Source organism: Anarrhichthys ocellatus, unplaced genomic scaffold, assembly GCF_004355925.1.
Source record: "Anarrhichthys ocellatus isolate YVR2014 unplaced genomic scaffold, GSC_Weel_1.0 scaffold106, whole genome shotgun sequence".
Taxonomy (NCBI): Eukaryota; Metazoa; Chordata; class Actinopteri; order Perciformes; family Anarhichadidae; genus Anarrhichthys; species Anarrhichthys ocellatus.
Genome location: NW_022280136.1, coordinates 525,181 through 543,115, shown reverse-complemented (window position 1 = coordinate 543,115; position 17,935 = coordinate 525,181). Strand labels below are relative to the sequence as shown.

Genomic DNA, 17,935 nt, shown 5'->3' with positions numbered 1-17,935 from the left:
CCAGAAGGAAACATGCCAAAACATCTCTCTCTCTTTCTATGTCTGTCTGTCTCTCTCTCTCTCTTTGTCCACAGTGTGTTCTAATGATTATCTTTTCCAGTTGTCATGACAAAAGTGATGCCGTCAAAGCTGCTCAACATAATGCTGAAGGGAGTACCTGGTTTATTCTTCACATTCAATTCGGTCAACGTTTATGGCACAACAATAGGCATTTTAGAGACTAAAATAACTTTTTATTTCTGTGTGTGTGTGTGTGTGTGTGTGTGTGCGTGGCTGGTCAGAGTGACAGCACAGCCTTTAAAGAGCGCTGTCAAAACCAAGATTAGTGACTAAAGAGGGACCCGCAGGCCTCGGGGGGCCTGTCTAAAAACGTCCGTAGAGCCTTCCTTTTACCTCAAGCTGGTAGGATGAAATCGTCCAGGAGCTGCGATGCATTATTAAGTATTCAGATCCTTTACTTATTAAGTACGTTAAAAAATACTTCATTGCAAGTAAACGTCCTGCGTGCGCAACCATTCTTAAATAAAAGGTATTATCAGCTGACCGTAGTTGGAGCGTTAAAAAAATAAAAGGATACACAATATGTAGAATAATGGCTGCTGTGGCTGATATGTTATCTTATATTCAGATTAAATAGGCATTCATGTGTAAGCAGCATTTTTCTGCTGTAGTTGGTTGAGGCGCAGCTACTTTGAAGTACTTTAATTAGCATATAGACCTATGGGTCGGGCAACCTCTGGAGGGCAGGAGATACATCTGTGGGGCCCTAAGAAGAAGAAACTTGTTACGCAAATTTGTGTCTCTGTATATATACACTGATATATACATATATATTCAAATATATATATATACATATATATATACAATTATATACATATATATACATACACATACATACATATGCATATACATATACATACATACATATACATACACATACATATTCATACACATACATATAGGCCTACATACATATACAGACATACACATACATACATATACATATATATATATATATACATCCATACATATATTATTTTTTTAACGTTGTTTTTTGTGAAATATGTGATACTTTGGTAGAACTGGAATATTTTCTCCTGAAATGTAGTGAAGTAATAAAATAAAAAATACTCCTCGAAATTGCACCACAGTGCGGAACATGAATATCTGCTATAATAGCTGAGCACTAGTAGGGCCTACTCCCACTACCACGGCGTGACTCCGTGGTGGGACGCCTGTGTGCTTTTTTTCACACCCGACGCAACGTTTGTAGGCTACAGGTCAGACTGCATCTCGTGTTAATTGCAGTGTTATACAAAAGGTAACGATGGGTTCCAAATGTTGCTGATTTCCTCACACTGTGACCGGAAGTAAAGGGAATTTAGTATAATAAAAGTATACATTTAGCCGAGGCTTGACTCGGTTATAAAGGTGTTTACATATATCGCGCCACATGGCCCGCATTACACCGCAGACTAATAAATCCCATTAATAGCCTACACGTAAAATAGCACGTTATGTGAAAAAGAAGAAAAGAAATCGATCAGTTCCACGGAGATGACTTCATGCTACATCATCCTGTATCTGTGTGGGTAATGCTGAGGTTTAATTTGAGAGCGGGGCCCACTGTCAGGGATTTCCACCGCAGATGAGCGTAATGACCGACCTGAGTGAAATTACAGTGTCCGCGCCTCCGCTCTGCCAAAATCACAACGTGGAGTTTCTCGAGAAGGCCGATGTTTGTTGTAATTCTCCCTCGTGCGGGACCACAGGCAGTGCCCTCAGTATGTGTGTGTGTGTGTGTGTGTGTGTGTGTTGTACTCTATGGCGTAAAATCACGTTGATCTCGATTAACGTGATTTTACGTGATTAGGTCTCGTCGCTTCAGCTTCATTATGACCCCCCCCCCCCGGAAAAAAAAGAAAGAGATAAATAGAACACACAGTGTGGAGTCTTGTGAAAGAGAATACGTGTGGGTTTCATTAAAATAATAATTGTATAATAAGGTCTGCGGCCTTTCAACAGCAGTTTATGAAGATACTTTGGTCTGATCCGCCTTATTTTGCCTTTGGCAAGCAGCAAGAATTTTATTTTGGAAGGGCGATGCGTTTCATGAGCCAACCTGCCAATGTCCCCTTTTTTATGAAATCATGACGCACGGCATTGATGAATTATCATTTTAAAATATATCCTATACTGTCCGCGTGACAGCACAATTAATTTTGGGTTTTTTCTAATATAATTTCACTTCTTTAGACGTGTCTATATTTTGTATAATGATGCAAAGGTAGACTCAAGCAAACCACAGGTCATTTACCTCCGCATTAATAAAATCACAATGTTGATGCATCATAGTAACAAAGCAACAAAGCTAATATTTTTGCAGTCATCTCCATTTATATTATTGTCCTCAATTGTCTGAAGTTACTTAATTTGAAAAAAAACGACGGCCTTGAAGGCCACTGAACATCTCATTGGTCCAGATTTTCACACTCGCTAAATTATATTTTAATGGTTAAACTGGCTCTTCCCTTCAGATTTCTTTTTTAATGCGGGCATTAAGGCCTTCGCTCTCCGCCCAAAAAAAAGACACCCGAGAGGAGCCGGGTCCACCGCTCGCGCTAGATTGTCATTAGTTTGACTCGCGTGACACGGCGAAGGCGCTGCAGCCAATGAGCGCGCGGTGTGCGCGCCAAGTGGGAGGCAGAGAATGTTCGATGCAGACTCACAGTGCGCTCCGAGGAAGAGGAGGAACACACTCGGCCGCCACACGCCTCTTCACAACACGGGAGGAAACGAGCATCTAAAGGCGGGTTGTTTTGGAGGGAGAAGAAGGAGGAGGATAATCCGACTGGAAGGATATTAAAAATCAGTTTAACGGCCCTTTTTTGTCGGAACTTCCTGTTGTTGTTTTCTTATCGAGTCTGTGCTGCACAGCCCGTCCTGCGTATCGTCCGCCTCAATGCTATCAAACACAGAGCGTCGCGTTTGAGGACCGTTCAGCGGGGATGTAGCGGAGGGCAAACATACCTAAAGCCGCTTAATTCATTCAGCAGGAGTGTGTTGACATTAGTCGAAGGTAAAGGACATTTTTTTAAGCTGCTGTTGGTTTTTGGGAACTTGAACACGTCTCTTAAAGTCTACAGACCGTTTTTTATATTGATGGAGGGTTGCTTCATGATGACCCCCGCCTGGAGGTCGTAGCTGACCCCTTTTCTCATTTCCCACCACATCCCTTGCATATCTCCCCAATGATGACTATGAGCTCTATATCGGACTCTTTGGTCCAGCCTGATCCCTCCAAATCGGCGTTTTTGGAGTTCGGCGGCCACGGCTACCCCGGACACCAGCAGCCGTCCCCCGGCCTGTCCCACAACCATTACCCGGTCCACGGTCTGCACGCGGTCGGCCCCTCGCAGCACGACGGACCCTTCTCCTCCGGTGCCGCCTCGTACGGTCGCCCGCTGGGATACCCGGCCTATCACAGCACCGTGAGCGCGCACCACCACGGTGCCTACCTGCCCTATCAGCACGGGGGTCACGGCGGTGCGCTTGGACACAGCAGACTGGATGATGCGGGTAGGTTTGATAAAAGGACGTTTCATAAAATATTTTGCACATTTTTCTGTTACATCTACAGCGTGCTCAGTGGTCGATCCTGTAAATATTTACTAAACATGGGCTTAATGACCTTGTGGACATCGCTCATTTGTGTAACGGTTTCTCGGGTGCCGCTGAGTCGGAGCTGACAGATCTCCAAGAAAATAAAGGAAAACAAAGAAGGGGAGAACTCTTAGCCAATCAGAACCATTTGTTTCATTAGGACGTGACTTGTGATATTTTAATTGGCCCCGCATTTTTACATTTTAATATATTTCTTTGTGTCGCCTTAAAAAAACGGCTCAAGTTAAAATGATGTTGCTTCCACTATCACAGAAGACCTTAAATGCATCAATACGCACAAACTGAATTTAAGAGAAATCCCGGGGGGTGGGGGGGGGATTATTCTTCACAGATGTTTCATATATATAATGGTGGAAATGGTTTCTATGGTGTAAAAAGAAAAACATAAAAATGAACCACAGTGGAGCAGAATAATTGGATCCACACACAGCTCGGCCACAGCGCCGTGTTTAGTGTACTTTGGGGTTGGTCGGGAGATGAGTTCAAGGCCCGCGGAGACCGTGCGACTCTCCACAAGCAGCAGCCGACACCGGGCCTGCGGTGTCCCGCAGCGGCCCGGGAGCTGCGGCCCCTCCGAACCCAAACCCTCAGCCCATCTTCTCCCGGATAACATCCGCCCCTATGCTGCTCCACACACACACCAAGAGGCCTGTAGTAATAATAGTAGTAATAATAATAATCAAACAAGATGACCAGAAATATATATTTTTAAAGTTAATTGAACCAGAAATACTTTCTGTATTTTATAGATTTGTATTTCTTTCTAAATAAAATACCACACCAATAGCATTTGAGACAAAACTGTTTATTTTAATAATCCATTTTTTTTTTAAGGTTACTTTTCAACCTTTCCCGGCTGTGAGAGATAACGATGACTTTAATTCACGGACCAGCCATTTAAATATATACTTTTATGTCTGATGGCGTATGTCTTTAAGAAAGTGACATTGCGTTTTTAAAAAAATGCAACAACAAAAAAATCATTACGTTGATATGATTCACTTGTTTTATTAGATCCTTCATTGTTCTGATAATTGGTAGTGAAGAAGAGCGATCCGGAAGTGGCTGCTTGTCAATCGTCAAACATGTTACATTATTGTTAACAGATGTAGAGCCTGATCATGTACTACTACTGCTAATAATAATAATTATTATTATTATAACACCTTGTTTACATATTCAATTAGAGAAATATTGGACTGAAGCACACGTCTTTTTCTTTCCTCTTCTACTCCACGTGCACGGCCTCAGCACAAACTCAGTAATAAGTCTGACTTCTTATTTTGTTAATTTAAAATAGTGTAAAGTTGCCACGCAGCCAAAATACAAGAAAAACGGTGCCTATAAAAAACAAATCTTTAGTGATAATCAGTCAAAATATTATAGAACAGTTCACGGATGTACAAATATTGTTACACATTTATACATTTCAATAGAGCAGAAACCAAAACTATAATCGTCTATTTATTTTTACGTAAAGTGATGTCATCCCAAATCAAATTTGTGCCATTTCCATTGTTTCTATATCTACGACTGTAAATCATTTTATTCAAAGTTAAATTCAAAATTTCTTTCAGAACGTTTTTTATATGATCAATAGTGAGTGAAAGCCTCAGCACTTTCAACTGGCGTTCTCAGCTCATCTCGACAAATAAAGTGCCGTTACTAGAAATAACAAAAAGACCCCAGCACAAGAAACACACTTGATATTGCTTTATCACAATTATACTCCAATTTTCTAATCTTGCAAAAACGTTGCTTCACTTTGAACTGACAACATATTTCAGAAGTCCGCAACAGAAAATGCTGCATTACTTCCGTCAGCTGTGAAACATTAAACACGATAGATGATCATATTCTTTGGGAGTGGCGTCGACAGCGCAGTACTTTACATGCAGCACTGCTCCCAGTTCCCAAATAAATTAATTCAATTTCTCTTATTGGAGTTTTATAACGGTTATCAAGTCAAACGCTGGTGTCCAACTGAACACTCATCCGTTTGTCTGTGAAGAACCTTTAGAGAAACAAATATGGTTATTTCTGTAGTTTCTTGCGAGGGGGCTCCACTTAAATACCTCTCTACATGTTTGTAAGGTAAGACCCATAGAAAAATAAAAAATCAATCAATGGTTTATTTTACAAGCAGGGTGGTCTGAAGGACCCTAAACAATGAAGCAAAGCCAACAAAACACACGGGTTAAAAACACAGTCGTGCTGGTCAGAAAATGTACACTCTCACATCTTCTTTTCCAAAAAAAGTGGCCCATCTCGGAGTGCCCTTTGTGCCCCCTTCGGTGTCGCGGCGCTGCCGTCCCTCGCGTCTCTGTTACAGAACCCGAGCGTCTTGTGGGGCCCTCGGCTCGTCCACAGCTGTTCTCTCCTGCCACTGCAGGCTATGAGCTCATGTCATAACAGAGATCAGCGTGGGCGGACGGACACGGTTGTACAGAGAGAGAGAAAAAAAAAAGTGAAAGAAGTTGTCTCGGCCGGGCCGAAAGTAAAAAGAGGATTCATCTTTTCATTACACTCGTGACATCATATTTCATGACACTGAATTGCACTTCGTGGCATTTTAAATCCACCAACATATGTTCTCACAGGATTGTTTCGTTGTCGCAGAATTTTACAAATTCTATGTTTTGAAACATTCAAATTCAGATTTTCGCCCACTGCTGACACCGCAGTTTGATTCCGTTTTGTGGTTGAATCCTAGATGAGTTGAACTGCTTTGCTGTAAACGGTTGAGCCTGAGTGTTCCTTTATGGTTTTTTGTTGTTTTTTTAAACAGACGTACAAATGTCCTGTGAAATGAATGAATGTTGCTGTTTACACTCTAACAGAGAAATGGATTTCTGGTTTTCTTTTATATCTACATAGTACTGACATGTTACGTAACTGTTTTGATGGGATAGAAATGTTGTTCATAAGCAATCATAAAAACAAAACCACACATGATGAGGAAAAAAGGCACAAAAAGCTAAAAATGTGTCACAAAACTTGTCGGTAGATAACAAGCGAAGACATTTTAAAAAGAGGTTCAGTTTCTTGTTGAAGGACGCGTGAGATGAAACACTGTGACTGATGTTTTTGGGGTTTTTCTTGCTGTATTACGGTGTCTGGTACTCTCTGTGTAAAATTCTGTCCCCCACAGAAACCCCTGTGTTGACATTTATCTCGCTCCTCTCCTCCAGAACACGAGAAGCCCACGGCGGTGATCGAGAACGGGGAGGTGCGGCTGAACGGGAAGGGCAAGAAGATCAGGAAGCCTCGCACCATTTACTCCAGCCTGCAGCTCCAGGCCCTCAACCAGCGCTTCCAGCAGACCCAGTACCTCGCCCTGCCCGAGAGGGCCGACCTGGCGGCCAAAATGGGCCTGACGCAGACCCAGGTACACTTTGAGCTGGATACACTCTGAACTTAAAAAAAAGGCTAAAAATTAGTCATTGTTGGAGAGGATTCGTGGAAAATTAAAAGATGATTTCCCTAATGAACGCAAGCACAAAAGGACAAAAATTAAGTAACATTTTATACTTATATGAGGAATTAAAAAATTAAAAACCCACATTGGTGAAGGTAAAAAACACAACTCTTCTGTGATGACAGGAGCAGGAAACATCTAATTTGAACTAAGTGTTAGCTAATTTCTCTAATTTAAGGCGTATGTGTATCATCTCACTCTAAGAATGCATGACTCACTGTGAATCACTGAAACCCTGCAATGCATGACTGAAACATCAGTATCAATACAACGTACACCTTTTTATTTCTATGGCAAATAGCCGTGAGATTCATTCTAGAATGTGAATCCGTTGTTTCTGCAGATTTGAACTAAAGCGTTCTTTGGTTCTCAGTGAAACATAGAAGCCTGTGTGGGTTGTAACTGTGAATCTACATTATTATGTCTGCAGTCGAGGTTAAGGGGAAGACTTGGTTTGCCTCTCAATGCTTTTTTATCCGTTGCTTTTCTCCCACAACGTGCACGCACGCACACAGACACACACACATACGCGTGCTGTCAAAGCCAAATAAAAGCCTCATGGTGGCCATTTTGTCTGTCACATAAAATCAATGAACCCGACACAATGGAGGCTGTTGTGTTGGACGAATTATGCTTTTTAAGCCTCTTGGAATTCATACAGTCATTAGACATTTTCCTACAAATAAATGTCTAATTTGCTAAAGTCCATTGATATTATCCATTTGATTATAGCTCTGGAAACAATCCCCCAATCAACAGGACAGATATTGGCATTGCATGTTTATTTTTTGTTTTGCCTTATTGCAAATATTTCCATTCCTCTTTTCCGTCTGAATCACAATCTCATTAATCTGAGTTAAGACAAACGTGTCCGTGTGGCCTGTAGGGAGACTGTTTGGTGACTTTAGACAGTCACGGTCTGTTTCTCTGACTGTTTCCTCATTGTCTTTAATGTAGAGGGAAATAGTTCCGTTTCATAGGAGAGTTTCTTTAAAATAGGATCTATTTTGAAAGAACTTGTGCCATTATTAACAATAAGTAGAAAATAAAACACATAGACTATGTCCAGATAGTCATAATCTTGCTTTGCCTTCCCATTTAGTCGATTCAGATGTCATGCTCCGTGCTACAGAGGCAAAGAACAGTAGCAATAAATACACAAGCCCCAAAGTTGAGAAAAAAAATGATATTAAGTTTCGCTATATAACACCTTAAAAATGAAGATACTGCACTCTTCCTTTGGTTAATCCTCAGGAAGTAAAAGAAAGAAAAACACTGTGTCTACTAGCAGAATGTGTTCTTTCAGCTTCTTTGATTTGATGTTGCTAACACGTTAGCCATAACAGCTTCATAGGATAGAATACGTATTTTCAGCTATGCTATCAATGTTTAGCAAGGTGTCTGTCTATCTGTCAACTAATGTTCAGCTTTTATCAAAATCAATGTACAACTTTAACAGTTTCATAAAGTATGTAAAATAAAGGAACCTTAAACTTACTAGAAGATGAGATAGCAGCTAATGAGAGCTGCTAAGCTAGCTACCTTTAGCTGCTAAGTTAGCTACCTTTAGCAGGTGTTAGCAGTTTTTTCCCCTTCTTCGTGAATGGATTTAGCTACTGCCCATTTAGGTCAATTGAAGAAAAAAAAACTGAATTACCAAGATGTCAGTTCATTCAAATAGATACATAACAGTTTGGGGAAAGAGAATGGGTAAATTCAGCTTGGCTAGCCGTTGGCTATTTCAACTTGCAGCTAGCTTTATTTTGATACAACTCTTTATTTACCACTTGCTCAGCATTCCGAGTAAATTCAGATATTTTCACTGAATAAATGTTTCTTTGACATGATACATTTTTCATAATAAAACTCGTCAAAAAGACAGATCCAGGTCTCGACTCAAATTGGACCAAATATGTAAGCTAGTTAGGCTACTGTGTTTCTGGCTTTGTAAGGCTGTGTAGTTATTAAATGTAACACAGAACATATAAGCACATTCAGTCTGGGACATCAGCAACAATTTAATTTAAAAAAAATGATACATACAAGCCGAAACCATTTTCGTCATCGGTACCACACAGCCTACGCATTCCCAATGTATAGACCGACTCTATGTAAAGATTAGCTTACCGTGTCAGAATCCACGGTCACTGCAGAGCAGTTCTAATGTACGTCATGTATATGTAAATATAATAATTGTTTTAAAAGTCATATAATGCTCTGTAGCATTATCAAAGATGGGCCACATTACACGTGTGGAAAAGTGAAGGTTTGAGTGTTGAACAGGTGTCCCATTGGGATGGATACAGTGGGATTGTTTAAATATGATACACGCATGTGCACTGAGTAGCTATTAAAAGCATCTGACGTCATCAGATGAGCCGTCCTGATCCCGTATGAATTAACCACCGCAGCTTTGTTTACACTGGGAGTAAGAGATGATCCGTTCGGTTGCCTTTGCCTTTTGTAGTGGCGAAGTGGTTTGGAATGCGGTCGGCTGCCAGCCATACTCGCATGCACGCTGAAGCACATTGTCTGTCTGCTTTGAGGTGTTTCGGGATCAGGGAAAGTGGGCTTTGACTGATTGTATTATAGTCTTTACAGTGTGTCAAGAGTTCCACTGATTGCAATTTAACGATCTGGCTGTAGTTGGAGGAATGCAGACACATTTTTGTGGGCTTAGGATAAATAATATGGGCTTTTATTTTTTGAGTTCTGTGAGTTCTTGACCTTCTTTTTTTTTACGGAGACAAGTTAGTGTTGAGGTGAGACCTTTTTAGAATCCGATATGTTGTAAAAGGTGTTTCCCACAGTGTGCCTACTAATTATTGCCAGCGGCGACGTTGATATTGTTTCTTGGAAACACCTTCTGTACCACAAAAGTGGTTTGGAGTACTTTGCCAGGTATTAATAAGTCTGTCTGTCTGTGGACAGATTTTACATCACAACCATGCAAGATGATGCACTCACCAAACTGTAGTTGATTAACAAAAAAAAAGAAAAGGTAGAGTTCGAAGATGTGTGTTGTCTGGGTGCAGGAAGGGTAGGAAGTAGGGAAGGGGGCCCTGGCCCGATTTGGTGGCACGGCTGATGCATGCCCCCAGGAAGAGCGCGGGGCTTTTGAAGTAAGTCCGTCACGTGACGGCTTTGTCTCCATAGACTTACATTGGCCAGAGTGCGCTTGTTCTGGGGACATGGAAAGCCGGGAGGGACGTTTGAGACGGTTTGAGTTGTAATTTTACTGGTCGCCTTCATTTTCTCAATGAAAAATAAAATTGGTCATAATCAAAGATTTTGCAGAGTCATCCGATGAGCCATCAAAGTTGGTGTTGGAAGCTAGAAAGTCTAACCTCGAATAATAGTTTGGTTGTTTAATAATCTTGTTGCACACCACCCAATTAAGTGCTACGTTAATCTGTTTTTCTCAGGAGCAGTTATACTTTCATATTTTTACACGGCATTGTTTCATTTATGTATATTTAGTGCTGAACCCAGACTAAACTTTAACATTAGAGCTTAAATGATTAAACATTGTCACAGCAAACAGACGGAGACACAGAACAGCTTGTGTTGAAACACTCAGTCCGCTGTAATTAGCCCGCTGTGCATATATGTAGCTGTACGAGCTCGTAGCCTACGGTGCACATACACGCATTGCTCACATGCATGGAGACACACACACACAACCATGCATTTACTCAGACATATGTTGTGTGCATTTTCATACACGTATACAAATGGAAACTCAAACACACACACACACTTGCAGATAGCGATCATGCGCCACATCTCGACCCTGCCTTCATGCCATTAGGCCGGCAGCCAACCGCTTTCCATCTAAATCTCCAATGCTCCCAGACGCTGCTGAGAAATGGCACGTAGCACGGTTCTAACATTTTTCCTTGAAACGCTCTCTATCTCTATCCATCTCTCTCTCTCACACACACACACACACACACATTGCCCATACAGCTTAAACCGCCCGCCAAATGGACGCCTTCTATTTCAAAAAATCCCAGCAACCGTTTTTCGCCCAGTATTCAAGAACGCACACACACACACACACATACATGGCGGCACCTGGCCTGCCTCTCAGCCACCCTCCTCCGCTAATGCCGGTGTCATTGGCCCCTGCCGTCGGGGCAGCCGTCGGCTCCGTGTTCCTGCTGGAATATGAAACCAATAATTACGGCAGAAATCCTGTCACTGAGGCTGCATTAGCTTAACGTGCTGTTGATTGACTCCCGGGCTCATAGCGCTCCGCGCGCTCACTCAAGGGTTTCATTAGCGCTCTGCAGGCGCTGACGCATGACAATGTGTCTGTCGATTATTGTACAATAGGGGCTCACGATCTCTCTTTTTGGATATGAGTGCAATTTACTAAATATAGAAATTGGAGAACTTGGAGAGAGTGTTTAAAGCGCGAGTTAATTTCTTAATAAAAAAGCATTAAGTGGTGTAATTACACTGGCATTGCTTCTTTATGGAGTGGTGATTTCATTTGATGCATTTGCCACCATCCATACTAAACCCTAACCGGCTGTGGTTGACGTCAGCAGATACACTGGAACAATAGAGATCGCATTAAATGTCAAGTTTCGTTTGATGATGGCGTAGAGGGCTCATTTTTTTCCACATATTTAGAGTCTATTAGAGCAGTCTGAAATTCGATTTTTTTTTTTTATAGAATAAAATATCTTCCATAGACCACTTCAACCGTCTTCATAAATACCTATAAAACTCCCAGGGTAATAATTTCAAGGGCTTTCAGCGCGGAGGAGAAAACACTTTTGGCGCCAAGTGTGTTTTCTTTTCTTCTTCTTCTTCTGCCGCCGGCTGCGCAGCACCAATCCCTTTGGGCGTTCACTTTCTTTTTCCTTCACGGCGAAGTCAAAAGACAGTTTGACGCAACAGTATCACTCGCTGACTGCATGTAATTATTTATGATTCATTTTTGTTCCCGCTAAACTGACAGGTTGCCCGAGAGGCGTAGCTGTGTAATTTAATGCTCAATTTACCAGCATGCAGGAAACTTGAGAACGCTGCAATTATGTCAACAATGCAACTGAACGGTCTCTAACCACAGAGAAATGATTGAAGTGATATACTGCTCAATATTCTGTTATGTTCTCATAGAATTATGTCTGTCCTAACTTAATATTCTCATGATGGGACCGCTGCCTCGTGTGTTCAAAGGAATCAACAATAACTAACCGTGTGTCTAGAGGAATCACAGTGTGTGTACTCTTATCATGTATGCGATGGTATTCTGAGATTCTAACCTATAGCATTCCTACAGAGGCGGTGTCTGTGTTAGTCACAGGTACAGAGATATTATTGTAGGCACACCTACTAATGCTGTTTTTTTATCTATTATATTACAACTCGTTACGCTAGAACGTTTTACAATCAGCAGCTCATTAGAACCTAATTGTAGGCTCCTTTACTGCATCGTCGTCTGTAGCAGGTGTGTCTGTGATTGGTGTGGCGCAGTATAGTCAGTGAATCATCGTTTATTGTATTTTTCCTAATATTCACTGAGGGTGTTGCCTCTCATTATTTCGTGTTAACTTCCCTGTAATAGTGCTTATTTCACTTTTTATTCCATGGAAGCTGGGTTGACACACCTGCTCACTTCCTGGGTTGGGCTGCAAGAACAAGGGTGATGTGGTGGACGGATAGTTCTAGTTAACCTGTCAGCGATTTAGAGCGGCCGGTGAGACGGTGCCGCGATTCTAAAGCGGCGGAATGGATATTTGAGTGAAATGGCCCGATAACCTGATCGACTGCAGTGGCAAAGTTATCCGCTCCAATTAAAATCATCTCTGCCCGTTTCTAAACGAGCACTCAGTGACTTTTAAATAATAAACTAGAACATGGCTTGAGTGCACGTCCTAGTTTAAATGCTAGAGTAAATACAGACAAAACGTATTCTAATATATGTTAACGTTAAACTGTTAAGTAGTGTGTGCAGATGTTTTCTGGTCTTGAAACACTGATTTCTGTTGCTGTGTCACAGGTTGAATACTTTGCATTCACTATCGTTTGGTTCCTTATATTTTTCGGTATACGTCCCACTGTCAAAGAAAGTGAGCTCAACCCTGGTTTAAGTGGAGAAAAATAAGAGACAGGCAATGTTTGTGGGCAGCTAAGCAATCATGGAGGAAGGACAGTTAAATTCAGGTTGTTTGGTTTGTTAGAGAAACAGATCTGTGTGTCGTCGGCGTAACAATGACATGGTCCCGCAGATAATCAACTCCTGAAGAAGATGTTTTGGGGTTTTATCGATCAATAACTACACTGTGTGATTTTCCAGATACAAGCAGGACGTTAAAAGATCAACTCAGTCAATACTAGTGCTGAGGTGTTGGATATTAACACACTGTGATGAACGCCAATGCAGATCCCATTGTTGTGAAGTAAACCAAGACACCAAGACTGAAATTAGATTTGAAAAAAAATCTGTATTTCGCAATATATTGCCTGGTAACACCTGTATCATGATGCGTATCATATTGTCAGATTCGATACACAGCCCATATTAAATTGAACTTGTTTATTCGTCCGTCTTTCACATAATTAAGTTATTCTTCGTTGACGAAAAATGTAATTTGTTTCAAGCTGTTCTCAAAGTCTCACTCGCGGTTGCCTCGGGGTTTGTAATGCTGACCGTGTAACCGCAGCGTCCCCCGATATGAGTATTAACTCTTTCCCTTTGCTTGTCCTTCAGGTGAAAATATGGTTCCAGAACAAACGGTCCAAATACAAGAAGATCATGAAGAATGGGCCCTGTGGACCTGAGGGAGACCACCTCGCCCCCCCACCCGCGTCCTCCTCTTCTCCCTGCTCTCTGTGGGACATCAGCATGGCCGCCAAAGGCGCGCCAGTGCACTCTGGAGGATACATGAACAATTTTGCTCACTGGTACCCGGGACACCAGCAGGACTCCATGCCGAGGACTCAGATGATGTGACGGCTGGAGGACGCAACACTTCAGGACAAATTATGGATTTATGCCAGCGAGCTGACTGTTAGGGACGCAGACATCGTCACGGACCCGAGCCACTCTGGAGGCAAGAATAACATAACTGGCAGAGATCAATTGCAATAAACAGATACTGTGGCTTTCCTTTAAGCTGGAGCGGCAGGGGGGGGGGGGTCTACTAAAAAATATAATATCTTAACCATGACTATTTAAGGCTTTTCGCACTCCCAACTTGTCAAATACAGAAGCTTAGTCAGTTGCCCTATACGTCAAACTATGAAGCTCCACATACCCCACCCCCCCCCCCCCCCCCTTAATCTACGTCATGTACGAAACACAGCGTAACAAACGTACTTATTTGAACCCAAAACCGTGATCTTTTCCTCAACCCAACCAAGAAGTCTGGTTTCCTAAACTTAACTAAGTAGTAACATAAACGTATCTTCTGTCATGAACGCAACGTTAGCCCCGTGTTGAGGTCTATCGGACTACAGATACTATGTTAACAAATGACACTAAAGGGGAAGTGACCAAGCGACCGTATGTGACAAGTTGGGAGTGAGAACGTGTCGCAGCAGCAGCAACCCCAGAGTGCACTGAATAGAGCAAGGGCTTGTTTAATAATAAACGTATTCATAATCATTTGTAAAAAGGGTGAGCGTGTTATTTCTTCTCTCAAAAAGTGAACATAGTCTGACTTCATTACAGCCAGTCAAGTTATTTCTGCCTCCAGAGGAACTCGGCCTGCCAAGACGTTTGTGATTAAGCTACAACTCAAAGCTGATGCCAGCCCTGCGTCTCTGATTCTGGACATTTCAGGGGTTTTTTTCCGTCTATTCAGCGGCTTACGGTGTGGCGGGTACGCGTGTGAAATGAAGGGTTCTTCAGGGCGTCTTTATAGTTGGTCTTTATGGATCCGAGTCAAAGGACCTTCTGGTTTGCTCACGTTCAGCCAGATCAGATTAAAGAACTAAAGGAAAGAGGAAAAGTTCTTTTGACTGTTGTGTCTATTTTTGTACTTGTGACAGGGTGTAACACTATTAAGGGTCTGTGGAGCATAGAGACCTTTAGAGAGCCATCATGGGACGTTGAATACAGCACCAGCAGACGCTCTGATAAGGTGTATGAACCAGCAGGCATTTATTCTATGGTACTTATAATCCCCTTTTTTTTAGGACTATATGGGAAATAGGCACTGAATCCACACGGTTACTTCATTGTATGAGTCAAATTTTATAGATATATATATTTTTTCATTGTAATAAAAACAAATCGAGAAATGTATTTGAAAGCTATAGTGGGGAAAAAAATGACAGCAGGTCATTCAAGGCCAATGTGCTTTTTGCCTTACGCTCCAGCTCATCAATGTTCAGTTCGTGGCCAGGAAGTGGATTTCCAGAGGCTTTGGTGGTACATGATGGGCTACGTAACAGGGATGAATCAACAGCGGCTCCATAATTGTAATTGTGAACATTTCATGTTTGTTTTTTGATTCTCTGACGGATTTTAAGTTTTGGTTGCAGTCAGTTTAAATGTTTCATACCAACACTTTCTTTTTCTGCTCACCTCCTGAAGTTTAAACATATATATATATATATATATATATATATATATATATATATATATATATATATATGCTATGATCTGTTGACCTGAATTTATTCAGCAACCTCTTAAAATACTGAATTAATATTTTTGCCAATAATCCATTGGCTACGAGTCAGGACATGCTATGTTATTTGAAATAAATCAAACCCAGTGATCATTGGCACCCTATTCCACTTTCATTATTTAACTTACCTCCAACGTTTGCTTTTGCACCTTTAACTGACGCTATCAACCTGAGGCTTCGGTGATGTATCGCTGAATCAACATGTTCCTGCTCAGTGTATGGGTTCCTGTGTGCTCCAGTGGCCTGGAGACACTTTTCTCTAAAGTCGTAAATCAGAAGAAGCGGGTCACGTCTTCTGCCCCGCAAAACATCTGGAAAAGCAGAAAGAGTCGTCAAACGCCGTCAATGATTTTATAAAATGACCACGTCAATTATAGGCAATTTAGGACACAGCTTGTTAAATAAAGCTTTCACTCTGACGCTGTAATTATCTGTAATTGTCAGTCGAGGGAATATCCTTCTGCCTCGGGCCTTGAAGGAAAAGGCCGGGAAGTAGTGGATTACATCCAACTGGATTACTGCGGGCTAATCCTCTCACAACAAAATGGATCTGTTGAAGGAATATTACAAAAATGCATTCGTACATTATTGTAATATGCTGCTACAGGCTAGCTTGTGTTCTGTGGGGTTTCATTCTGATACTCCTTTTGGAGATTATGTAGCAGAGCAGGAATCCTCACTTCATTAACTTGTGCTTTTTTCTTTCTTTCTTTTTTCAAAAACAAGAAAAGAAACTTTGTGTCTTAAAAGATTTTAAAATATTTGATTTTATATTTTTTTCTTGGCAAAGGACTCCATGGGTTGAAAAGTATGTGGTGCTTATGAATATATCAAGTCATATCGCGCTGTAGTGTCATACTGTGCGTCCCAGTGGAAACGTGACTGTCGTCATGTGTGCTAATAGAGCAAAAGGTTTGTTTAACACACATTGATGGAATCACTACAGTTGGGATAAAAGACTATAGGGCGAGTAAAAAGAATGAACTTTATAGGATCCATCATGGCTGAACAATGTTAAGTCTAATTCAGCCTCCTTAAGATCCTGACAAAACTACAAACACTACTTTTTCCCAGAGATATTTAAGTAGTCTGTTAATATACAAGTCTGGGACGCACGTCGTCTGCAGCAATCACCTCCTTCCATCCTCAGTCAACACCGTACAACCCCAAAATACATCCCCCTGACTGTTTACTGTTGTACTGACAGTATGGGAGCACACTGAGCTCTGGATGTGATAACATCTCAAATATATATATATATATATATATATATATATATATAAGGAAACATCTCTTTCAACGTATTTTGATAGCTAGGGTTGGTCATCTCTCTCTGGTCATAAAAAAATGTTTTGTTATATTTGTTGAAATTTTCGCAGAGCTGTAATAAGCCCGTTACAAACCTGCCTACCTGCGGCACAGCTGTGAGTATTAACAACAGCCATGTTCCTTGTTTACGTTCATTATCACAATTTTGCACACAGATAAATTCAGCAAGTGTGGCCCTCATTGTGTGTATGGAGCCTCCATGCAAAACGATGCTGTTTGTCCCTGCGTGACTACTAACGGAGCCCAGTTCCACCGAGGAGTGTCTTCTATCGACGCAGATCAATCAGCCAAACCGATCAATCCGACGACCTCTAGTGTCAAATGAAGCTCAGCGTTAGTTCCATCAGGACGACTGTCTTCATGCTTCATTCCTACACAATTCCCAGTATTGATAAGCTCTGACGTTATTGGTTCCGTTATCGGTACTTGGTGCAATTTACCATCACGCTGCAGCCTCTACCCAAGCCGTCTGTGTGAAGTGAACTATGACAACTATACGCTCGTTGCTATAAGTGCAATAAAACCTTCCCATCTAATAAGCCAATATTGTATCAATACACCTGTTCAAGGAGCATAAACACGATGTGTACAAAAGAGATATGTTGATCGGCTCTGTCCACAGTCTCGCCATGATTTACACAACCACAGCGCGCTAACTCGGCAAATGGCAAAACAAGCTCAAACAAAAGCTCAAACAAAAGGCGTCTATCAGTCGACCAACTTTTTAGCTTTAGTTTGCCACGTATTATAAAATGACTATAAACTTTTCTGCTGGCTGAGACAAAGCAGG

At 41.5% G+C, this 17,935-nt stretch overlaps 1 protein-coding gene across 1 annotated transcript; it reads left to right on the top strand.

Moving 5' to 3' along the window:
• The first annotated feature begins 2,787 nt into the window (after positions 1-2,787).
• On the top strand, positions 2,788-15,658 carry LOC116399249 (homeobox protein Dlx4a-like). Its single transcript, XM_031876254.1, has 3 exons — positions 2,788-3,579; positions 6,876-7,072; positions 13,890-15,658. Exons 1-3 carry the CDS (start codon positions 3,252-3,254, stop codon positions 14,130-14,132), a joined length of 768 nt encoding a protein of 255 aa, XP_031732114.1. The 5' UTR covers positions 2,788-3,251; the 3' UTR covers positions 14,133-15,658.
• Positions 15,659-17,935: the final 2,277 nt, after the last annotated feature.